This window comes from Giraffa tippelskirchi, chromosome 12 (assembly GCF_054371585.1).
Source record: "Giraffa tippelskirchi isolate mGirTip1 chromosome 12, T2T-mGirTip1v1.2.pri, whole genome shotgun sequence".
In the NCBI taxonomy this organism is placed as follows: domain Eukaryota; kingdom Metazoa; phylum Chordata; class Mammalia; order Artiodactyla; family Giraffidae; genus Giraffa; species Giraffa tippelskirchi.
The window spans coordinates 63,046,629-63,071,357 of NC_137286.1; the positions used below are offsets into that span (position 1 = coordinate 63,046,629).

Genomic DNA, 24,729 nt, shown 5'->3' on the forward strand with positions numbered 1-24,729 from the left:
AGCGGGCTCTGAGCTACATCTTTGTGGGTTTTGGTAAGTTTAGAACTGGGCCTAAGCTTCAAAACCGTTCTTTGTCGTACGCACGCACACACCTAATGCTAACACAAACAGAAATGTCCTTGTGTGAGTCTTGTGTCTTTGAGAAAAAAGGAAAAAATTTACTTTCACGAGTACTTTTACTCGTCACATACTTGTGACGAGTGACTTTTCAGCAGCTCCTCCTGCCGGTGATTAGACGTGAGCCCTTTTGGGTGGTGAAGAAGGGCGGCTTCAAAGGCCTGCAGCTGTAGGTTTGTTTTGGAAGGAACTTCAAAGGGCCGCTGCAGTCATCCGGCCTTCATCGAGGGTTCTGGAACCTTGACCATCCGGCGGAAAGTCTTGTGAGGACAGATCTTGTGAGGCTGCAAGGGCGAGACTGAGGGCCATCTGCCCTCAGCCCTGGAGACCCTCCTGGAGGATCCTGAGTGTGGCGCCCTGCGTGGACACTCTGTGGGCCGAGGTGGGCAGGGAAGTTGTGCCCACCGGGCTGAGACCCCGAGCTCGGGTAGGACTTTCGTCTCAAGCCCCAGAGAGACTGGAGGCTCGGGGAACTCGGATTCAGTGAGGGGCGCCATCCTGCTCAGCGTGCGCCTGGGAACTGGGAGTCTGTGCCGGCTGCCTCCCCACCTGTGGGCAGGAGACGTCAGGCTGGCCCCCGCAGACACCGGGACTGGGGGGCCCTGTCGGTGGTCAGAGAGCTGAGACCCTTCCCGTGAGGAGCCGGCCCTCATCCCCAGCCCTCTGTGCTGGCCCCAGCGGGCTCTCCCCAAGCACTCGGTGTGTGCCAGGCCGCTCAGTCACTGCTGCTCCTGATTCTATCGAGGGAGCTGCGGGGGCCCCCGTGTCACCCAGATCCCCTGTGGCACACAGCGCGGCCAAGCCTCTTGGCTTAGCAGGGGGCAGAGGGCAGGCAGGGCGCCGAGCCGCCCCCAGGGAGCCCGGGCTGGTGCTGTGGAAGGTTCCGGATGAGGAGGCCTGGGCTGCGCTTTGTGCAGCCTCTGGGTTGAGGTTGGGGGGAAGCGTGGGTTGGACAAGCTGAGTCTGGGGTCCCACGGTGGCACCACCATACACGGCCCAGCTGGGCTTCCTGCCTGGTTTGGAGCATGTGCTTCTGACTCCACTCCTGTGGCTTGAGAGGCAAAGAAAATGCTTGCTTTTATTCTAAGCACAAGCAGCTGTTTGTTCCACTGATTGCAGCTTTCAGAGAGAAGGTCCGCGCTGAGCTGCTGTGGCAGGAGCGGGCGGCGCCCCCCACCCTCCCAGGTCACGACCCCTCCGCGCTGCACCCTGTCCCAGGCTTGTCATGCCCCCGCCATCTCAGCTCGCGCGCAGGGTGCCCACTGGGCTAACCCTCCTGAGGGCGGAGAGCCGTCCTGGTCTGAAGCTTCTGCAGCACAGGCCCGATTCCCGCTGGGAGGCAGCCACTCACGAGGTGTCCCCTCCGTGGGGACACCCAGGGCCCTTCTGTGCACGCGCGGGCTGTCCCGTCGGGTCAGTCTCGAATGCCTGCCTCTGAAGAGAGCACCTCCCCTCCCCTGCACAGGGCTCTGAGAACTGGGAACTCTTCTGGAGACGTGCCTGGGGCGGTGGTGTCCACAGCTCACTTCGCCAGCACTGAACCACTTACCAGGACTTTCTCCTCGGGTTGACCCGGACCCACCCTGGGGGTGCATGGAACTCCAGCACTCCGCCTGCCTGCCTGGGGTGGGGGGAGCCGCCGGGCTGCTCCGTGCTCCCCGGGGTTCCCTAGGGCCTTGGGATGAGAGCACTGCCTTCCTCTCTCAGAGGAGGCGGTGCATCCAGGGAGCTGGGTGTCCCCGTCCTGGCTCACGGCTGGCCTGACAGCCCCTTCCTGTGCCTCTGCGGCTCCGGCTCATGCGCTCGGCCTGCGGGGGCTGGACCCACACTCCCAGACGGCACCGTCCCTGAGCGGCAGCGGGTGCGGCAAGTCTTTCCCCTGAAGCCGGCCCTGGGCACAGCGGCAGTGCCGGAGCGGGAGTCGCAGCCGTGTGACCTTGCAGCCCTCACCCTGGCGCTTGGCTCAAAAGCCCGCGGTGAGGCAGGCACTTTGGGGCATCGCGGTGAAGTTAAGGCACAGCTCCCCAGGCCAGAACCTCAGGAAGGAAACTGATCACTGTCCAAATACCCGACTAGAATGTGCTATGTGGTGAGGCAGCCAGGCTAAGGAAACTGCTGATGCCAGGAAGCCAGGGGCAGAATGCGCGGTGTGTGTTTCTCTGCACAAATGCACAGATAGAGGAGACGGAGGTGTGCACGCACACTCGTATCTGGGGGCTGCAATCAAGGTTTGACTGGGGGCAGTGCTGCTGCTTTGATGTGTTGGCAAAAACCTGGCCAGGTTTTTTGGGGTGTGTTCCTCACCAAGCCGTGGCCCTCATCCCTCACTTCACTCCGGGAGGCCTGCTTGAGCACGGGGTCCCGGGCAGACCAGCAGACAGTGAACTCGGGCTCTGGGGCTGCGAGAGGGCTCCGCCTCCGAAGGGTCCAGGTGCTGATGAGGAGCCGGGAGGACCTCCCCCCCAAACACACACACAGGGGGTGGGGTCCAGGTGCTGATGAGCCAGGAGGACCCCCCCCCCACACACACACACACAGGGGGAGGGTCCAGGTGCTGATGAGGAGCCGGGAGGACCCCCCCACACACACACACACAGGGGGTGGGGTCCAGGTGCTGATGAGGAGCCGGGAGGACCTGCAGGCACTGAAAGGCCCCTTCTTGTTCACAGATGCAGCATTCCGTGTGCTGGGCACCGTGATGAACGCAGAAAGCACCCCTTCCCTCAGTGGCTGGCAGGGTCGGGGAGCTGCGCTGTTGCTGGGGTCACAGGAGGCTGCGGCCTGACTGCAGCAGCAGAGGCGCCAGCCACCCTCTGGCCCGCCGCCCCCAGCCCTGCCCTCTCTCCTCAGGGGCGACTCCAGGCCTGCGACCCCTCCTCTGCGTGTGCCAGCCCTGCCTGCCCTGTTCCCCCGAGACTCTCTAGGAAAACCCAGTCATAGTCAAGGCGGGCAGGGCTGGGGAGGTCGACTGGAGGCTCCAGCCCCTCAGTCCACACAGAAGGGAAGTCAAGCCGACCTTTCGCGGTCTGCAAAGCGGCACATGTCTTCCTGACATTCCAGCTTTTCACCCGATGGGTGGTGGCTGGCTCGTCCCACCCCGTCCTCCTGACCCAGAGGAGAGCCGTTTTAGGAGGGGCCACGGTCCTCAGAGGGGCTGGGAAGGAACACGCTGTGGGCAGTTGGTCCACGAAGGTGGCCTGGGCAGGCTTGGCCGCAGGGAGCGCTGTGGGGAGCAGGCTTTGGGTTCTGCACCTTCTGCTGTGACCCAAGAGGGTCATGTGACCTCTCAGCTCTCAGTTTCCGCACCTGCAAGATGGGAGCAGCATCAAATCCTGCTCCCCCGGCCGACTGCAGCTCCGCAGGGGTGCCCTGCCCCGTGGCGGTCCTGGAAGGTCTCTGAGGGGGGTAGGTGCAGCCCCTGTGGGCCTCTGTGTGCAGAAGAGCCTCACAACAGACCCAAGAGGTCTGTCCCAAGTGGGAGGCACTGCTTTGGGCTCAGTGAGTCCAGAGCGGCGGGAGGAAGCTAGAGAGCTGAGTGCTGGCGGGGGTTGTGTGGGGCTCTGAGGAAGCCTGGGTGCGGCGGGGAGTCCAGGCCTGTGGGTCTGGGATGCGGGGTCTGCAGCTTTTACCTGCCTCCTTGTTTCAAGAGTGCAGGAGTGGGTTGGACACAACCAGCATCCTGGGGGCTGCTCCTTGACCCCCTCACAGGGCAGGGCTACATGCTTCTGAGGGGAAGTCCCAGTTTTTAGAAGGAATCGTTTAGTCACATATGGCAGCTGTTGGCAGGTACTCTACAGAGGAAGGGAGGATGCTGGCCTAACATGCTGGGGACTGTGAGGGCTCTACCTGCAGCCTAGGAGCCATGGTGCTGAGCTCAGCAGACGCGATGCCCCGTGCTGCAGTGCCGGCTTCATCCCCGGGGCCACAGAACCGCCAGGGCTCTCTGGAGATGTTCAGTGTTCAGTTGCCCAGTCGTGTTCAGCTCTTTGTGACCCCATGGACTGCAGTGCTTCGGGCCTCCCTGTCCCTCACCATCGCCCGGAGTTTGCCCAAGTTCATGTCCATTGCATTGTAGATGCTATCCAGCCATCTCAGTCTCTGACACTGTCTTCTTCTGCTCTCTTTTGCCCTGATCTTTCTTAGCATCAAGGACTTTTCCCATGAGTTGACTCTTCTCATCAGGTGACCAAAATACTGGAGGTTCAGCTTCAGCATCAGTCCTTCCAATATTCAGGATTGATTCCTTTAAGATTGACTGGTTTGATCTCCTCACTGTCCAAGAGACTCTCAGGAGTCTTCTGCAGCACCACAGTTTGAAGGCATCGATTCTTCGGCACCCTGCCTTCTTTATTGTCCAGCTGTCACAAGCGTATGTGAAGACTGGGAAGACCATAATCTTGACTATGTGGACCTTTGTCAGCAAAGTGATGTGTTCACTTTTTAACACAGTCTAGGTTTGTCATAGCTTTCCTGCCAAGAAGCAGTCATTTTCTGATTTAATGGCTGCAGTCATAATCTGTGGTGATTTTAGAGCCTAAGAAGAGGAAATCTGTCACTGCTTCTACCTTTTCTCCTTCTATTTGCTGTGAAGTGAGGGGGCCAAATGCCATGATCTTAGTTTCTTTAATGTTTAGTTTTAAGCCAGCTTTTTCACTATCCTCCTTCACCGTCATCAAGAGGTTCTTCAGTTCCTCTTCACTTTCTGCCATTAGAGTGGTATCATCCACATATCTAACGTTGTTGACTTCAACAACCTAAAGGTTGTTTACTTCAACAGTATATGAACCGTGAACCTCCAGATGTTCAAGCTGGATTTAGAAAAGGCAGAGGAACCAGAGATCAAATTGCCAACATCCATTGGATTATAGAAAAAGTAAGAGAATTCCAGAAAAACATCTCAGTTCAGTTCAGTCGCTCACTCATGTCTGACTCTTTGTGACCCCATGGACTGCAGCACGCCAGGCCTCCCTGTCCATCACCAACTCCTGGAGTTTACCCAAACTCATGTCCATAGGATATTTTAAAAAAACTGGCAAAAAGATAAGCATTACTAAATTTCAAAAAGTAGAATTCATTCTTTTGTGTGTGATTCAGTTACACATATGCACATATATTATTTTTTAAATTATTTTCCTTTGTAGGTATTACAAGATATTGACTATATTTCCTCTATACCATAAACTATTGTTGCTTATTGCGTATCCTTTTTTTTAAGTTAGAAATCTGACATTCTATTCATATTAAGTCAAACAAGTGGAATCAAAATGTCATAAAATTTTTAGTTAGGCAAAATTTCATAAGTTTTCTAAAATATGTATGTTATACATATTATTTATATATATGTATACAAAAGCTTTTCTATTACAGTTGATAAAGGCTTGAGAAAGAACATCAAAAGAAGAGATGGAGACATTGGAAAGCATAAACTAAATGAAATGATATCACTGAATATGAAATAGAAAAAGTGAAACAAACTGTAGAAAAGTAAGATCCTCATATAGTCCAGTCGTTTTTAAATGTGGCTGCTCATTAAAAACATATCTGGAGCTCTGGCCAAAAAAAAACCATACCTGGGCATTTGTATTTTTCAAAAAATTCCAAGATAATTCTGATATGCATCTGGATTTTATAAAGTGATTACAAGGTTTTCTATTAAATGGAAGTTTTGGTGATATAAAATTCTATAATTTTTCTGTTGTCCAATTGTGATACAGTGATATTGAGTAGTAGTTACATATCACAGTGTTGCAGGAAGGGGGACCCCTTCCAGCTCCCGAAACCGGGCTCTTGTCTAACACTCAGAAATGAATTGTCCGAGGAGACACATGTGCTGACAAAGCAAGAGATTTTATTGGGAAGGGACACCCGGGTGGAGGGCAGGAGGGTAAGGGGACCCGGGGTAGGGTAAGGGGACACTCTGCCATGTGGCTCGCTGTCTCGGGTTTTATGGTGGTGATATTAGTTTCCTGGTTGTCTTTAGCTGATCATCTTGACTCAAGAGTCCTTCCTGGTGGCACACGCATAGCTCAGCCAAGATGGATGCCAGAGAGGATTCTGGAAGGTGGTCGGACACATGGTGTCTCCTTTTAACCTTTCCCGAACTCTTCTGGTTGGTGGTGGCTTATTAGTTCTGTATTCTTTGCCATCATGGTTATCTGAGTCATGAAGATCTTTTTTGTAGAGTTCTGTGTATTCTTGCCACCTCTTTTTAATATCTTCTGCTTCTCTTAGGTCCATACCATTTCTGTCCTTTATCGAGCCCACCTTTGCATGAAATGTTCGCTTGGTATCTCTAATTTTCTTGAAGAGATCTCGTCTTTCCCATTCTATTGTTTTCCTCTATTTCTTTGCATTGATCACTGAGGAAGGCTTTCTTATCTCTCCTTGCTATTCTTTGGAACTCTGCATTCAAATGGGTGTATCTTTCCTTTTCTCCTTTGCCTTTAGCTTCTCTTCTTTTCTCAGCTATTTCTAAAGCCTCCTCAGACAACCATTTGCCTTTTTGCATTTCTTTTTCTTGGGGATGGTCTGGCTCACTGCCTCCTGTACAATGTGATAAACCTCCATCCACAGTTCTTCGGGCACTCTATATATCAGATCTATAGATCTGATACTATGGACGGAGGTTTGTATGGTTGGAGGACTTTGAAGGATAAAGTCCAATACTTCGGCCGCCTGATGGGAAGAACTGACTCCTTGGAAAAGACCCTGATGCTGGGAAAGATTGAAGACAGGAGAAGAAGGGGACGACAGAGGATGAGATGGTTGGATGGTATCACTGACGAGATGGACATGAGTTTGAGCAAGCTGTGGGATTTGGTGATGGACAGGGAGGCCTGGGGTGCTGCAGTTCATGGGATCGCAAAGAGTTGAATATGACTGAGCGACTGAACTGAACTGATTCCTTACAGGACCTCCTGTCCTAAGACAACTCATGCAAATGGTTACTATGTGCATGGCCAGGACGGGCGGTTTTGTCAGTCAGTGTACTTCCCCTAACAACTTCCCCTGCCCCCCACCCCGCCACGAGACTTCATACTCAAGATACTTCTTGGGAACCATTGTGGAGATCTCTTTCTCTCTTTCTTCTGTAATTTCTTCCTGCTGTGCATGGGCATAGACCTGCCGAGCAGAGCAGAAGTCTCTCTCTACCTGATCTAAGTCAAGGTATTCTGTGCCTGAAACCAGCATTCACCCTTATAACAATAGCAGTTTAGCTTGATACTGTTGGCGCCTGTCAGAGATGAAATATACAGGCCCAAACAGGAGGCCTAACAGGATGGTCATCACTGGGCCCCAGAAACAGAAGGCAACATTTGGGGTGAAGGCTGCAGGCTGTGTGACCTTGTTCTGATTGGTTGCTGGTGAGGCAACAGGGCGGTGCTCCAAGAATCTTGTGCTCAGCCTGAAGTTACCTTCCTCCACCTGAGTGGGGGTCCCAGTTCTGCAGAAGGACTCAAAGATATTGTTACATTTGCATGTTTCTTGAGTAGGAACCAGGACCCTGCCTCGAGGCTGTGCCACCATTGGATTGCTCCTCCTCTGTTTCTGTATCCCCTCCCTCCCCTGATCAGCAGCTGTTTGAATCTGCCCTTTGGGACTCAGGCCAAAGAGGCTGGATGAAGCCTATAACCTACAGACAAGAAACGGGGAACAAAGAAGGGATCTGTATTCCAGAGCTCCACGGAGTCCTGCTCAGTTTTAATTCAGGGACCTGGGCAACTATGATAACTTCCTGTCAAAATGGGGCATAGAGTTTGGAGAATAGATACTGAATTGGAAGTATTCCTTAGTTCCAAGTCCTAGATCCGAGTCTTGTATGATTAAAATCTCAACCTCTTGGTCTGCCATTTTGGTGTAACAGACCCAACTAGAAGTGGTTGGAGGAGTGACAACTGGAATCTTAATATGTGATGGTAAGTGAAATAAGTGAAAGTCACTCAGTCATGTCTGACTCTTTGCAAGCCCATGGCTATACAGTCCATGGAATTCTCCAGGCCAGAATACTGGAGTGGGTAGCCTTTCCCTTCTCCAGGGGATCTTCCCAACCCAGGGATCAAACCCAGGTCTCCCACATTGCAGGCGGATTCTTTACCAGCTGAGCCACAAGGGAAGCCCAGAATCTTAATAGACAAAATAAATCTCATTTCTTTTTAGAAGAATAGTCGTGAAACCCAGTCTGGGCCTGGCCCTTTAGGGAGACTTGTAGCCAGTTGCCTAGTTTTATAAAAAGTAAGGTTGCAGTTACTAACTGCCAGCAGATATTGTTTTGAGAATGGTTGTACCCAAGCCTGATACGACTCAGAAAATGCAAGTTTTTAGCAATACAAGCTCTAGTCTGAAATTACACCCATAATATCACTTAGTTATTTCCTTGAATGTCTGAACCATAGCTACTCTATTTTGACTTTTAATTGTAAAATTCTCCTTAATAGCCAAAGCAGATGTCACCATTAATGATGTCAGTGTTTCTCTAGGTATGGGAAGATGCAAGAATTGGGACTCATAAAATCTTCTCCTGTAAAGATCTAACTACCTGAAGGCATGTTCTGCCAGTTTTTCCCAAAGCAGAGTCCCTCGTTCTGATTTCCACCCTAAACTCCTTTCAAGGGTGTTGAAGGTCAGCAGCTGCAATGGCCATGGTTTAATCTTTGTAGAGGTAGATGGCAAGTGTCAGTTTTTAGTTGGCAGAGCCTCTTCTTGGTCATAAACTTGACCATGATTTTGAGGGGGGCATTTCATGACTATTTCATCCCATGGTGCTGAGAATGTCCATTCTCAGATCTGGCAAAGATTTTGCTGACAGGCCGCTCAATGTGCTGTTACTGGACTAGGCCATAAAGCAGTATCCAAAGTTCTCTGGACCACCTGTGTTACTAGCCTCTTGGTTCAGGAAAACATTCCCTCTTGTTGCTTCTTCCCATATCTAGAGTTACACTGTTACCATCATTGATCTCATATGAAACTATATATTATTTTATCAGAGCCCTCAATCACACGTTTGTCAGTGTAAGAAACAGCAATTTGGTAAAAGAGGTGAAATACAAATAACATAGCCAGTGGTATTAGTAAAATCATAAGTAAGAATTAAGCTAAGAACTTCCATCAGATGCAGCCCAGTACATCCCAGGGCATCTGACTTAGTCTACTCTGTAGAATCTTTATTTTCCAAGGAAATTATATATTGGCACTGTCTATAAGGCACATAGCCTGGTTTCCTAGTGTTACTAGACTAATTATCCTTCAGTTCAGTTCAGTTCAGTTGCTCAGTCGTGTCCGACTCTTTGCAACTCCATGAACTGCAGCACACCAGGCCTCCCTGTCTATCACCAAATCCCTGAGCCCACCCAAACTCATGTCCATCGAATCGGTGATGACATCCAGCCATCTCATCCTCTGTCATCCCCTTCTCCTCCTGCTCCCAATCCTTCCCAGCATCAGGGTCTTCTCAAACAAGTCAGCTCTTCTCATGAGGTGGCCAAAGTATTGGAGTTTCAGCTTCAACATCAGTCCTTCCAATGAACACCCAGGACTGATCTCCTTTAGGATGGACTGGTTGGACTTCCTTGCAGTCCAAGGGACTCTCAAGAGTCTTCTCCAACAACACAGTTCAAAAGCATCAATTCTGCGGCGCTCAGCTTTCTTCACCATCCAACTCTCACATCCATACATGACCACTGGAAAAACCACAGCCTTGACTAGACGGACCTTTGTTGGCAAAGTAATGTCTCTGCTTTTAAATATGCTATCTAGATTGGTCATAACTTTCCTTCCAAGGAGTAAGCATCTTTTACTTTCATGGCTGCAATCACCATCTGCAGTGATTTTGGAGCCCCCCAAAATAGAGTCAGTCACTGTTTCCACTGTTTCCCCATCTATTTCCCATGAAGTGATGGGAGCAGATGCCATAATCTTAGTTTTCTGAACGTTGAGCTTTAAGTCAACTTTTTCACTCTCCTCTCTCACTTTCATCAAGAGGCTCTTTAGTTCCTCTTCACTTTATGCCATAAGGGTGGTGTCATCTGCTTATCCGAGGTTATTGATATTTCTCCCGGCAATCTTGATTCCAGTTTGTGCTTCATCCAGCCCAGTGTTTCTCATGATGTACTCTGCATATAAGTTAAATAAGCAGGGTGACAATATACAGCCTTGACGTACTCCTTTTCTTATTTGGAACCAGTCTGTTGTTCCATGTCCATTTCTAACTGTCGCTTCCTGACCTGCATACAGGTTTCTCAAGAGGCAGGTCAGGTGGTCTGGTATTCCCATCTCTTTAAGGATTTTCCACAGTTCATTGTGATACACAGTCAAAGGCTTTGGCATAGTCAATAAAGCAGAAATAGATGTTTTTCTGGAACTCTTGCTTTTTCAATGATCCAGCAGATGTTGGCAATTTGATCTCTTGTTCCTCTGCCTTTTCTAAAACCTTAGTATGATTTAATTGTTTCCAACATAGAGAAGGCTTTAAAACTAAATTACCATAGCCTGGTATTATCTATTTACATCCATCCCATAATTGTGGGTGATTTTTTCCATTACTGAAACTTTGCTTGTTGCTCTGATTGAGCTTGAGTAATAGAAGAAAACTCAAATTTATGGCTACAGTCAGAGTAGGCATTATTAATTGGCCAAGTGAGGGGATCCCATCTAGTAATATCAATAGTGACCTGAATATGACTCTAATTTTTCTTTTTAAGTAAATTTTCTTGGGGCCAACCAGTTAGAGCCTTGGAGTAGAAAAATTCCCTAAGGTAACCCAGAACTAGACACAGGTAATTGGATTGATTTCTGAAACTAGCATAGGATCAGGCCTATGATAGAAAAGCATTTGATTTATATGCAAAGGTCCAAGAAGTCAAGAAAACATTGTAAATGATCATATGAATCAGTTGCAGTGTCTTGGGCAAAGTGTCTACCTCTGATATCATCTTCTTCCCATCCTGGAATAGTGCAATTTCTCCTGTTTGAGCATCATTTTAAGGTAAGATCAGGCCAGCTGTCCTCTGTATAGAATAGTCTAGTGTAGGGGGTCTTTGGAAGTGGGAATTAATCCAAGAGTCAATTTCCCTTCAATTTCACTGTGCATGAGCCAGTTAAGAGTACCTGATAAAAACGGCCTTCCGTACAGGTTGGAGACAGTCCCTTGAATTATGTCTTTTTCCAGTCCTGGTTGCAGGTCATAAGGCATCTGATCTTTATCCAAAGATCGATTACTGAGATAAGCTTCAGAAACAAACTTAGGGTATTCTTTAAGAATTCAATTAAATTTAACATTAATATCACATAACAGCAAAGAATTATGCAAGAAATGAGTGTTACTAGATACAAACCTCCATTAACAAACTGGGATTTAACATTTATTGAAACATCTTTTTCTTCCTAAAATTACCCTATTTTTTATCAAATATAACCATATTAAGGCTAGTTTCTCTGCAAAATGGGTCTGCTCTCAATAAATTTGCCCTGATGATTTGTATAGCCATAACTGATCATAGACTTTTGCTTTGCTGAAACTTTTATAGAGTTTTCAGAACTCTTAAAATAAAACAAGGCTGGAGAAGTCATGCCAAAGGCTTATCATAGATTTCTCCTAACAAATCTAGGTGAATTCTTCCCTTTTCAAGGTTTCAAAAATTCCTTGAGATTTCTGTACCTGTTAATGAGGTAACCTTCCTAACTCATCTGATAAAAGTTACTGGAAACGTAAGAGTTTCCAGTCTCTGGAGGAGTCAGATATAATTGTTTTAATTTGTTTATAGCATATAATTTTACCAAATTACTGTCATAATTAGTTTGAGGGGAAGGTTTTCCCTACTCTTGGAAAACACAGATTCAAACCTGTAATTTTTTCAGCTAGAAACCATAAAAGTTATAAGCATTTTCACTGGTTCTTTCAGTCCTTTTGTTGACTTTTGTGAAGTCATCAGGTTTCCCATTAGACTACCAGGACATATCAGAATGTAGGAACTCCATATAACTTCTAGGATATGTATATTTGTAATATTTACCATATGTTATAACCTGAGAGGATTTATTACTCATTTGATAATATTTCCCTTATAATATAACCAACCAAATAAACACAATTAGTTTAATATCTCTCTTTGGGATGTTTCAGCAGCCCTCTGAAGCATCCCAAAATTAGCTAGAGGTCAAAAGAACTTCAACAGAATTCGATTTAGGAAGTTTTGTCAAAAAAATCAATCAAAAGTGTTTAGAATATTTGGTCAGATTTAGTTGGTGCTGATGGGCATATCACTTGGCTTGCTGTTGTGTCACCATGGGTGTGTATGCCGAGGCTCGAGGACTCGTGAAGGTCGGCCCGCCATCTTGGACCGAGTTGGTTCTAACCAGTTTTCATATGGCCGTGTCATCCCTAACAAAATCCGTTTATCCAACTAATTGTAATCCAATTTTAGAAAATCCTGATCATGCATAACTCTTTTAGGTATTTTTTTCATACCTTCTTCTACTGAAAACACATCTTAGTGTCCCTGAAGTATTTTCCATAATGAGGGAGATTTCTTGTTGACAAATTTGTAACGAAATACACTCTTATTTGACCTCTAGTAAACCTAGGTCCAACAGAAGTATTATTGATGGTTCTGAAGACATGTCTATGTTCACTTCATTTCAGTCGCTCACTCATGTCCGACTCTGTGACCCCATGGACTGCAGCACACCAGGCCTCCCTGTCCATCACCAATTCTTGGAGCTTGCTCAAACTCATGTCCATTGAGTCGTTGATGCCATCCAACCATCTCATCCTCTGTCATCCCCTTCTCCTCCTGCCTTCAGTCTTCCCCAGCATCAGGGTCTTTTCAAATAAGTCAGTTCTTTGCAGCAGGTGGCCAAAGTATTGGAATTTCAGCTTCAACATCAGTCCTTCCAATGAATAGTCAGGACTGGTTGGATCTCCTTGCAGTCCAAGGGACTCTCAACAGTATTCTCCAACACCACAGTTCAAAAGCGTCAATTCTTCGGTGCTCAGCTTTCTTTATAGTCCAACTCTCACATCCATACGTGACTACTGGAAAAACCATTGCTTTGACTAGTAGACCTTTGTCAGCAAAGTACTGTCTCTGCTTTTTAATATGCTATCTAGGTTGGTCATAACTTTTATCCCAAGGAGCAAGCGTCTTAATTTCATAGCTGCAGTCACCATCTGCAGTGACTTTGGACCCCAAAAAAGTTAAGTCTCTCATTGTTTCCATTGTTTCCCCATCTATTTGCCATGAAGTAATAGGACTGGATGCCATGATCTTAGTTTTCTGAACGTTGAGCTTTAAGCCAACTTTTTCACTCTCCTCTCTCACTTTCATGTCTGTGTTAGCAGGTATTAATTTAATGATATTGAGTATGGCGCCCTGTCCCTGTCCTTGTTAGTTATCTATTTTATATATTGTAGTGTGTATTTTTAATCCCAAACTCCTAGTTTATCCCATCCCTTCCCCTTTGGTAACTCTGAGTTTGTTTTCTGTGTTTGTGAGTCTCTGTTTTGTAAATGAGTTCATTTGTATCTTTTTGTTTTTTTAGATTTCACATATAAACAATATTATATGGTATTTGTCTTTCTCTGTCTGACTGACTTCATTTAGTATGATACTCTCCAGATCCATCCATATTGCTGCAGATGACATTATTCTGTTCTTTTCTTATGGCTGACTAATATTCCATTGTATGTATGACCCCATCTGCTTTATCCATTCATCTGCTGATGGACACTTAGGTTGCTTCCGTGTCTTAGCTCTTGTATTAATAAATAATGCTTCTATGAACATTGGGGTGCATGTATATTTTTGAATTATAGCTTTCTCCAGATATACGCCTGTGAGTGGGATTGCTGGATCATCTGATAACTTTTTAGCTTCAGGATCATTGCAACTGTAGTAATTGAAAATCCCAATGAGCCTGATCCTAGTCTTGTTTTTATTAGTTCTTATTGCATGATGCCTTATCTTGTGTTATGATTGGTTATCTCTGAGTATGTGTCTGACATTTTATTTGGAAATTTGTTTTTTATAAATCATTTGAGGACTAGCATTTTATGTATGTATATGTATGTATATATACATATATATATATATATATATATTTTTTTTTTTAAGTGAGACTCTGTTTTATTCGTTATCTAGGAGTTCCCGAAATCTGGAATGACCTTAATCCAATGCTAAGTGTTGATATTTTCTGGGCCACCTAGTTGACTCTAACCTGGGGAGCAGTTTGCACAAAGGTTCACTCTTTCTTCTGGTTCATCTCATCTTCTGGTTTCTCTGGGGATCCACGCCCTTCTATTGGCAAATTCTGTGGTAGCAGAAAAATAGCCCCCAAGAGATGCCCATGTCTTAACCCCCTGAGCCTTTGTGTTACACGACAAAGGCAAACTAAAATTGCAGATGGAATTAAAGTGGTTCATCAACTGTCCCTGAGGTGGGGACAGTATTGCTAATTATCCTAAACTACTGAGACAGACTCCTCATAATCACAGGAGCCTTTGGAAGTAAAAGAGGAGGCAGGACAGTGAAGTCAGATGCGGCATCAGAAATGCTCCATCCCCAGACGCTGACTTTGAAAACAGAAGGAAGCTGTGAGTATAGGAGCAGGGACGGCCTCCAGAAGCTGGAGGAAGGGTAGCGGCGGCTTTTCTCCTGGAGCCTCTAGAAGGAGCACAGCCCTCTGGACTCCTTGGCTTTAGCTCAGTGAGGCCCCTCCAACACATGATCTCTGGACCTGGAATAGCGCACATTTGTTCCAGCAGAAGGAGGAACTGCCTCGGGTCCTCCACTCACCACCGGTGTCACTAGCTCCACTTGAGACCAGAGACTCCCTCGAGGAAAAAGATGCCCCAAAGATCAGCCTCAACTCCCCAGATTTTCATCTTTTCTATATCTAATTCTACTTCACCTTCTTGTTTAATCTCTGACACCTTTGGGCAGATGTTTTTGATATTTTGGCCTGTGTTTTCTGTTAGCTCCAAGCTGGACATTGGTCCAAATTGCCTATATTTCAAGTTGGACATTTTTTTTCCCCATGAATTCCAGTGAGTGTACTGGTCTGGTTGTGCTTTAGAATTCCACATTTCTGCTGCCCTTTTGGTCATTTCCCAGGTGAGTGCAAGGGCTTCTGAGCTGGCCTCTTTTTGTATCCTCCATGCTGATTTTCTTTAACACCAGCAGTATGACTCACTCCTAACATGGTTCCCCTTAGGAGCTGCCCTCAGGATCCACTGGGTTGTAAAGGCACCCCAGGCTTCAGTTCCTTCATGCTGCCCTGTAAGGGGTGAGTGCCTTACATCACCCATCACCTACAGTGATGGAAGAGGGACAGGAGGCCTATGGTTGGTGTGGATGAAAGATATCACCTGCTATACCAGTAAACAAAGGGATGGTACAACCAGCAAGCCATTACCTGGGGTGGTGGACCCAAGGGAACCCAGGATGAAAACAGTGCTTGCCCTGCAGCCACCCCCAGGTCCACCCCCCGGGTGCTCCCCGAGGAAACCTTGGGATGGGAAAGCCCAGGAGGCTTAGCTGAGGTGCAGATCTCAGGAACGATTTCAGTGAGCCCAGATGCTTGTATTTTTCCCATACATAGAAAAGCACTAAATTCCTTAACTTGAGATGTCTGGTTTTCTTTTATCAACAGCAGTCTTTTGATGTTCCGACTCTTTTATTGCAAAAACTACTATATATCCTGGCTTCCCTACTCCACCTCTTCAGAAAAGTTTCTCAGCATTATCTGAGATGCTGTGTCCTAGCCTTAAAGTCTTCAGACTATCTGCTGAATAAACCATAACTCTCAACTTTTGCAAAATGCTGGGCTGGATGAATCACATGCTGGAATCATGATTGCCAGGAGAAATATCAACAACTGCAGATATGCAGATGATACCACTGTAATGGCAGAAAGTAAAGAGGAACTAAAGAGGCTCTTTTTGAGGGTGAAAGAGAGGCATGAAAAAGCTGGCTTGAAACTCAACATTCAGAAAGCTAAGATCATGACATCCGGTCCTATCTCATGGCAAATGCTGCTACAGCTAAGTCGCTTCAGTCGTGTCCGACTCCGTGCGACCCCATAGACAGCAGCCCACCAGGCTCTGCCGTCCCTGGGATTCTCCAGGCAAAAACCCTGGAGTAGGTTGCCATTTCCTTCTCCAATGCATGAAAGTGAAAAGTGAAAGTGAAGTGGGTCAGTCGTGTCCGACTCGTCACGACCCCATGGACTGCAGCCTGCCAGGCTCCTCTGCCCATGGGATTTTCCAGGCAGGAATACTGGAGTGGGGTGCCATTGCCTTCTCCAATAGAAGGGGAAAAAGTGGAAGCAGTGACAGATTTTCTTTTGGGGGCTCTAAAATCACTGTAGACCATGACTGCAGCCATGAAATTAAAAGACACTTGCTCCTTTAGAAGGAAAGCTATGACAAACATAGACAGCATATTAAAAAACAGAGACATCTCTTGCTGGCAAAGGTCCATATAGTCAAAGCTATGGTTTTCCCAGTAGTCATGAGAGTTGGACCATAAAGAAGGCTGAACGCCAAAGAATTGATGCTTCTGAACTGTGGTGTTGGAGAAGGCTCTTGAGAGTCCCTTGGACTGCAAGGAAATCCAACTAGTCCATCCTAAAGGAAATCAGTCCTGAATATTCATTGGAAGGACTAATGCTGAAGCTGAAGCTCCAGTACTTTGGCCACCTGATATGAAGAGCTGACTCATTTGAAAAGACCCTGATGCTGGGAAAGATTGAGGGCAGAAGGAGAAGGAGACGACAGAGGATGAGATGGTTGGATGGCATCACTGACTCGATGGACGTGAATTTGAGCAAGCTCTTTAAGACAGTGGAATACAGAGGAGCCTGGTGTGCTGCAGTCCGTGGGATCGCAAAGAGCTGGACACTTAGCCCCTGAACAGCAACAACTCAGCTTCTAGGTTGTGCGTTTTTTTCAGTACACATTGGAAAATCAGACTAGCCTGTCAGCCAGCAGAACAGATCACCTCCGCAGTGCCGATTCAGACGCGTTTTATGTGGTAGCACCATGTTGAATTGCATACAGTTTCTTTTAAGGGGGCTATTTTAAAGAACAACCATCACTTAGGTTTTGAAGTTGGTTTTCTATAAAAGCAACTCTATTGCTTAATTGTCTGAAGGCATAGCCAGCCCTTAGATACTCTTAACATGTTTGATAGGAGGAAAAACGCAGCTCTTCTGGCAGTGACAGCCTACAGTGACTGCATGGAGCATTTGTAGTGAGAGGAAAAGAAAGGCTTCCGATTTTGAGAATTCGGACTCAAACGCAGCACTCTGAGCCTCTGCACTTGGCCTAAAGCTTTGAGGCTTTTTGAATGTGAACCAGCAAGGAGGCCAGGGAACAAAGGATGAAAAGGGGGAAGGAAGGGGGGGGACTGACTCTTGCATTTTTAAGTCAGATTTAACAAATGAAAGGCTTCCCAAAAGTCTTCATGTCTTTGTCATGAAAGACAAAGGGAGGTCCCCTTGATCTCCACGAAAGTACTGTGGCAGGAGAATTTGCAATTAGGAAAAGAAGGCAGTGGCCCAGGCACACCTGGATCGGGTCTTTATCAGCCACCACAGACACGGAGCTTAGGGAGCTTCCGGAGAGGCCCGCTGAGCACCCCCCCACCCCACCCCCCGCCTGTCTGCTGGGTCCTGTCATGTGTTTCCCTGGAGATGCTCGGGGGTCAGGAGCTGGGGTGGCCTCAGGAAAGCCATCTAGGGTCCCTCACGGGCTGCTGTTCCAGCCTTCCTATGCACTTATGTATCTGGGACTTGTTAAACGATACGGTCACACTACTGCAATCACAGATTAGCTACGTAAACGGGTTTGTGATCATTTCTGTTGTTTCTGTTTGTATTGGGCATAAACTCCCAGCGTCACACTGAATATATGAAACAAAACTGGAAAGAAGATTCTTTCGTTAAAGAATCTTACATTTGACTTCTCCTGCCCCCAGGACCAGAGTGCCTTTGGTTTCACTGAAGTTTTTAGTTATTGAATAAAAACTGATCCGTCAGGTCATCCTGCTGTGTGCCAGAGGACAGTGTGGTAGACAGTTTCTTTCTCATTTCAGGTTGACTGAAAGTATTGATTTGGCAGTCCAGTCTTTGCAGTAAATAAGTAAATTCATTCATTCATTCATTCCCTCATTCAGTATTGGGCTGTCTGCCCGCTCTTGAATGCCCTAAGCACTGACAGGTACTGAAAACGGAAAACAAGAGCTGGCATAATTATTCATTCATTTGGGTTAAATGCTTTGCCTGAATTAATGCAAGTATTGTTCACCCATTGTCAATAAGGAAGCAGCCAGATTATAGGCTATGAAGAAGTCTTTTGATATTGCTTCTAACTGAAATACTTGTAGAAGTATTTCACTTCTACACTTCTATATTCACACTTATAGAAGAGGGACGGCTTTCCAGAACACAGAGAGGTGCTCCCAGGCCTCCTGCCAGCCCCATCTGCCTTAACATCAGGTGAGGGATGTCTGGTAGGCAAGGGGTCCAGGCCCCGAGGACTCAGCAGGTAGCGCTGGGTCTGTTTGGAAGTTTGTGAGATCCTTGAAGTAGAAGCATCTGTCACCCCCGGGCCGTGTGTTCACTGGGCCCTGTGCTGGTCTGGAGGAAACAGAACTGCTGTCTTCAGAGAATCTGAGGTCTCGGGGAGGAGCTGGTGTTGGGGGGCACACAAGCTCAGGGCAGCAGCACTTGCCTGCCCAGCCTTGGCCAGGGGACCCTGCCTGCTGGAGCGCAGGGGTGGTTCCCGGGTGGAGTCTGTGGGAGGGCAAGGAAAGCCGCATGGAATGGTGTGGGCCTCCCCTGGGCCCCCGAGTGTAGGCATGGCTGCTGGGAGGTGTGGGGGCAGCCGGCAGGGTCGCCCTGGAGCCGCCAAAAGAACTTGGCCGCTGCGTGAAGGTGCAGACCTCACCCAGCAGGGCCCTATAGAGGGAGCGGCCGTGAGGGCCACTGCGGGGCGGTGATGTCGGAGCTGGAGGAGGAGGGGTCTCCCTTGTGTGCAGGAGCATCGTGACAGGACACACAGGGCGTCTTCAGGACAGGGTTCCAGAGGCAGAGACCAGAGGGAGCCTTGGATGTGTGCCCGTGTCCGGGCTCCCCGTGCCCTCCCCCCTGTGTGCCTGCGTCCGGGCCCCGGGCCCCCGTGCCCTCTCCTCTGTGTGCCCGCGTCTGTGCTCCCCGTGCCCTCTCCTCTGTGTGCCCACGTCCGGGCCCCGGGCTCCCCGTGCCCTCCCCGCTGTGTGCCCGCGTCCGGGCCCCGGGCTCCCCGTGCCCTCTCCCTTGTGTGCCCGCGTCCAGGCCCCGGGCTCCCCGTGCCCTCCCCCCTGTGTGCCCGCGTCCGGGCCCCGGGCCCCCGTGCCCTCTCCTCTGTGTGCCCGCGTCCAGGCCCCGGGCTCCCCGTGCCCTCTCCCCTGTGTGCCCGCGTCCGGGCCCCGGGCTCCCCGTGCCCTCTGCCCTGTGTGCCTGCGTCTGGGCCCCGGCCCCCCATGCCCTCTCCCCTGTGTGCCCGTGTCCGGACCCCATATGCCCTCTCCCCTGTGTGCCCGCGTCCGGGCTCCAGGCTCCTGTGCCCTCCCCCCTGTGTGCCCACGTCTGTGCTCCCCGTGTCCTCTTCCCTGTGTGCCCGCGTCCGGGCCCCGGGCTCCCTGTGCCCTCCCCCCTGTGTCCCTGCGTCCGGGCCCCGTGCCCCTGTGCCCTCTCCCCTGTGTGCCCACGTCCGGGCCCCGTGTACCCTCTCCCCTGTGTTCCCATGTCCGGGCCTCGGGCCCCCCGTGCCCTCTCCCCTGTGTGCCCGCGTCCAGGCCTCGTGTGCCCTCTCCCCTGTGTGCCCACCTCCAGGCCCCAGGCCCCCGTGCCCTCTCCCTGTGTACCCCCATCCGGTCTCCGGGCTCCCGTGCCCTCTCCCCTGTGTGCCCGCGTCCGGGCCCCGTGTGCCCTCTCCCCTGTGTGCCCGTGTCCAGGCCCCGTGTGCCCTCTCCCCTGTGTGCCCGCCTCCAGGCCCCAGGCCCCCGTGCCCTCTCCCTGTGTACCCCCATCCGGTCTCCGGGCTCCCGTGCCCTCTCCCCTGTGTGCCTGCATCCGGGCCCCGTGTGCCCTCTCCCCTGTGTGCCCACGTCCAGTCCCCGGGCCCCCCGTTGCCCTCTCCCCTGTGTGCCCGCGTCCGGGCCCCAGGCCCCCGTGCCCTCTCCACTGTGTGCCCGCGTCTGGGCCCCGGGCTCCGTGTGCCCTCTCTCCTGCCTCCTTTGGAACCACATTGCCCAGAAACCAAGGCACACAACCTCAGCCCAAAATCTCCATGGCGAGAGCAGGCGGGGCTCCTGCTGGCGATAAGTGCTTATCCCAGCAGCAAAGCAATGTAAACTGTTTAAAGAACTTCTTTTATGATAAAACAGTATGTGTCTGCTTTAATGGACTATGAATGCCCTTTTGCAGACATCACTGCTTCTGTTTTAAAGGGGAAAATGTCCACACTTGCTTGTATGGAATACTCATTAGTAATTCATTGAATGCAAATAGGAAGCACCGTATTGATAGGAGAATCTTCCTAGTGAATCAGGTGTTCATTCATTGACTGGTCTGGGCACCACTGAGTCAGACACTGGCTTCCCTGTGGGTTTGATCCGGAACGCGGCCCTGAGGTAGCTGGTCGGCCTGAGAGGGCGCCAGGCATCCAGGGGACACGGGAGCATCTGCGGGCAGGGGGAGGCGCGCCCCGAGGGTGACCTGGCTCACCAGGCTCTCAGCTGCCCAAAGGCAGGGCCGAGGGCTCTCCCTACGTCACTGCCCTGCCTCCCTTTCCACCTAATGAGGTCAAATCACTTGGTCCAAAGAAGCTTGGAAAATGTTTGCAGTAGAAACCATGAGCATTTTCCTGCCAGTGAGGTGCCTGTTGGGATGTGGAGACTGCCGTGAGGGATGGCACCACACTTGGCAGAGGTGTGGGGGCGCCAGGCCCCAGCCAGGGGCTGCGGGCAGCGGGCGGCCGAGGGCCTACGGCCATGAGCCCCGGGTGACCACCCTGCTCCTGCTTTGCCCCCAGCGCCAAGGCCGCTGATGTGTGGGGGGTGGCTAGAATCACCTCCGCGGTTGTGGCCCTGTGAATTCACAGGTCTCCAGAGACCTTGAGAGCCGAGTCTAAATGCCAAGAGGCCTGCAGTTTAATCAGAACAACTAGGAGTAGATCCTAGGGCTCCTGATTTTTTTTGCTCCAGTTTTGAGTGAACGGTGCTAACTCTGCATCCAAGGCCATTGCTGAAGATGGGAAGGGGGTACGTTTAATTGACACGTTTTTGAAAACATTCAAACTTTAAGGCATGTTTGTTTGGCAGTTTCTGTAGAACCAATTGTACACTTTCTGGCTTATAGATATCTACATCATCTTTTCTTATCAGTACAAGGCAGGCTTGGCGAGGCTGCTGAGCTGGATGTCTGAGAGGCTGAGGAGCCTCCGTCAGTCACCCTGCGGCCACAGTGACCGTGGGCATGGTCCTACATCACCCCACGTTAAAAGTAGTTTGAAAACGGACCTCATTGTGTTGCTGTGCGGGGGTGGTGAACAGCGGTTAGTACTATAGAACGCTGCAGCTGTAACTGATGATGATGATGATACTAGTGGTGTGTGGAGGTGCCCTTGGGTGACTTAAGCATGAGGCTCTCCATGTTTATGCTGAAATTCCTGGATTTCTGAGCTAGGTGCTACTTGCTGATACATCTCTTTGTTTACAGTCAGTTCTCAGTGTTTGTTTATATTTGCTTTCTTTAAACTTTTTATTGTGGTAAAACATACATGATACAAAATTTACCATTTTCGTCATTTTTATTTTTAAGGTGGAGCCTCTTTGTTACATTGAACTTTTTGGTTTTTGGCCACAGGCTTGTGGGGTCTGAGTAGCCTGACCATGCCCCGGCAGAGTCCCAACCACTGGACCTCCTGCGAATTCCCCCAGTTTAGCCATTTTTAAATGCACAGTTCTGTGATATTAAGCACATTCACCGTCTTGTACAACGATCCCCACCATCCATTTCCAGAACTTTTTTCACCTTCCCCATATTAAAAATATGGAGTTCGCATGCTTGGCATAGAATGATAGACTGGACCTTCTGTCCTTGCTGTGGGGCTGGGTCAACAGAAGCTTGGCTGATGGATGACTTGGGCACCACCTTGAACCCAGTTTGGCAGGCAGTAGATGAGTAAATGATTGGGTGGAGAGATAAATAAATGTATTTCTTACATGGGGGTATTAGGAGATTGCGAGTTAAGTTGGGAACAATCAGGGTAAGTAGAATTTTCTCATCCCAAAGGTGTGCTCCAGACACAAAGCTCTTTTTAAATGGAAAACTCAAAGATGGACTCTACATTAGTTTGTTAGGGCTACAGAGTGGCCCAAACAACAAATTTATTTTCTCGCAGTGCTGGAGGCCACAGAGTCCAAGGTCGAGGTGTCCACAGCATAGCTCTGTTGGAAGCTCCTCTCCCTGGTTTGTAGATGGGTGTCTCCTCCCTTTTCTTTTCACAGTCATCCCTCAGCATGTGTGTGTGTGTGCGCGCGCACGCGTGAATGCTAACAGATTCTCGCTTTTTGTAAGTACACCAGGCAGATAGTATGAGGGATGAGGGCTTACCCTAATGATCCCATTTTACCTTACTTAGCTTTGTAAAGACCCTATGTCCAAATACAGTCACATTCTAAGGTACTGGGGATTAGGACTTCAACATATGGATTCTGGGAGTGGGAGTGAGGAGACACAGTTCAACCCAGAAGAGTCTCTACAGATCCCTCCAGTTCTAAAAATCCTCTCCAATAAGCAGACGAAGCCAGGAGTCCTGTGCCCTGGGCACACACATTCCCCAAGGTGCAGGCTTAGTCAGCTCTGACGCACCAGAGACAGAATGTTCTAGTCTCTGAGCCATGCACGTTACATTTTTCTTCGAGAGAAAGAATCATAAACAGAGACAGAGTATTTTAAGTTCGCCCTCCCTGTCTGCCAAGAATAACCCTGGTGTGCAGTGGAACTCACCCCCTTCAGGGCCGTCCTGGGCGTTGCATCTGCAGAGGTCTGCTCTGGAAAAGGCAACCGCCTGGCTTCAGGAGGATCCACACGGCCTGAAATAAACACAGGCCTCCAAGCACAGCCATACTCTGGAGCAGAGCCAGGGGGCATTTCAGTCCACGGAGAGAGGCGCCCATAGCTAATGAAACTTCAAGAAGAGTCTTTTAAAGCCACGCTTTCTTTTCAGCTATGGAATCAAGTACTATGTAGTGAGTTCTTTTAATGTACGTGATACCCTGGAAAACAGTCGAGACTGAATTTTGAGTGTTACCTTTACAGCTATATTCTCTGCCAAGGGGGGCACTGTTGTGCTGGAGTAATTGTTACCTGGGAGTTGGTCCCTATGATGTTTAATCAGTTACCCTTTTTTGTGATGCTATGCTTGCGTGAGCCAAGACAGATCTTTTTTTTCTTTTTAACCACGTGGTGACACTTGATGGATGAAAGAGAATGGCCAGCCTGATCAGAGCACGCTGGTCTAAACTCTGTGGATTGCCCTCGGTAGTTTACACTGGAGATGTGTCCCCAGGATTTCTCGTTCGCTCCCTGCCACCCACCCTTCTTGCCCTTTCCCTCTCTGCACTCATCTCTCCACACGAGCCAGGCCTTGCTTCATCTCTTGGTGCCAGATCCTAAGGGAAGGACTTCCTTCGTGGTGAGCTCTCACTTTTTTATCAAGCAGAAGGATAAAGAAATTATTGGCTTACACACTGATTACTTAAATGTTTGCCCCCAGATATCTGTGAAGAATTTTTAGAGCATGTTGAGGAAATGATATTTTTATTCTAAGCTCCTATTTTTCAGATGGAATCTACTTCTCCGAATCTGTGTAGAAAGTTGGAAGGTGCTGATCTGTCTCAAGAAACTCAGCTCATCCCTTCCCTCTTCCACCATATATGCTTAATTTGCATTAAAGCTACAGTCCTGTGGGTTCACTGACAGCTGTCATTCACTGTAGAAACAAATTGCACAGGCCAAACACTGTGTGTGTGTGTGTGTGTGTGTGTGCGCACACACAGGTTACAAACGTGGAGTCCTTCATGAAATGCTGCCGCTGTGGGTGGGAGACTGAGAAGCAAGTGACTTGCAGATGGACAAGGCTGACCCCAGATCTCTCTAATGCGTGCATGCTATTATTTTAGGTCTCCGAATTCAATCCTTTGACGTTCACCAGCATAATCGAGTGTGAGAAGCCCAACAACGACCTGACTAGGTTCCGTGGGTGCATGTGAGTATCGGACCTCTGCCTGGGCTTACCCTTCTGTTTGACAAACCGCATGAGTATGTAGAGTCGACCCTTGAGCAGCTTGCGGTGTGTGGTGCCAACCCCTGCCAGTGTCCGTGGTGGATTGATCCCAGGACCTGCCAGGGTACCAAAACCACGGATTTTTAAGTCCCATAGTCTGCCCCCCCCACCCCCCCGGATCTGCAGTTCTACGTCTGTGGATTTAGCCAACCTTGGATGGTGTAATACTGTGTTTACCAGAAAAAACCCTGTGAATACGTGGAACTACACAGCTCAAATCCATG

At 49.0% G+C, this 24,729-nt stretch overlaps 1 protein-coding gene across 15 annotated transcripts in view; it reads left to right on the plus strand.

The window, feature by feature from the left end:
- Positions 1–24,729, plus strand: part of ATP10A (ATPase phospholipid transporting 10A (putative)) — a 172,399-nt gene that overhangs the window by 93,867 nt on the left and 53,803 nt on the right. For all 15 annotated transcript variants that reach the window (XR_014071884.1, XR_014071879.1, XR_014071880.1 and 12 more), the window contains one exon: positions 24,342–24,427. Coding sequence is in view for 9 of the 15 variants with exons in the window: in XM_081552048.1 (XP_081408174.1) it covers positions 24,342–24,427 (86 nt within the window). In the remaining 6 variants the exon portion in view is untranslated. The remainder of the gene's footprint in view (positions 1–24,341; positions 24,428–24,729) is intronic.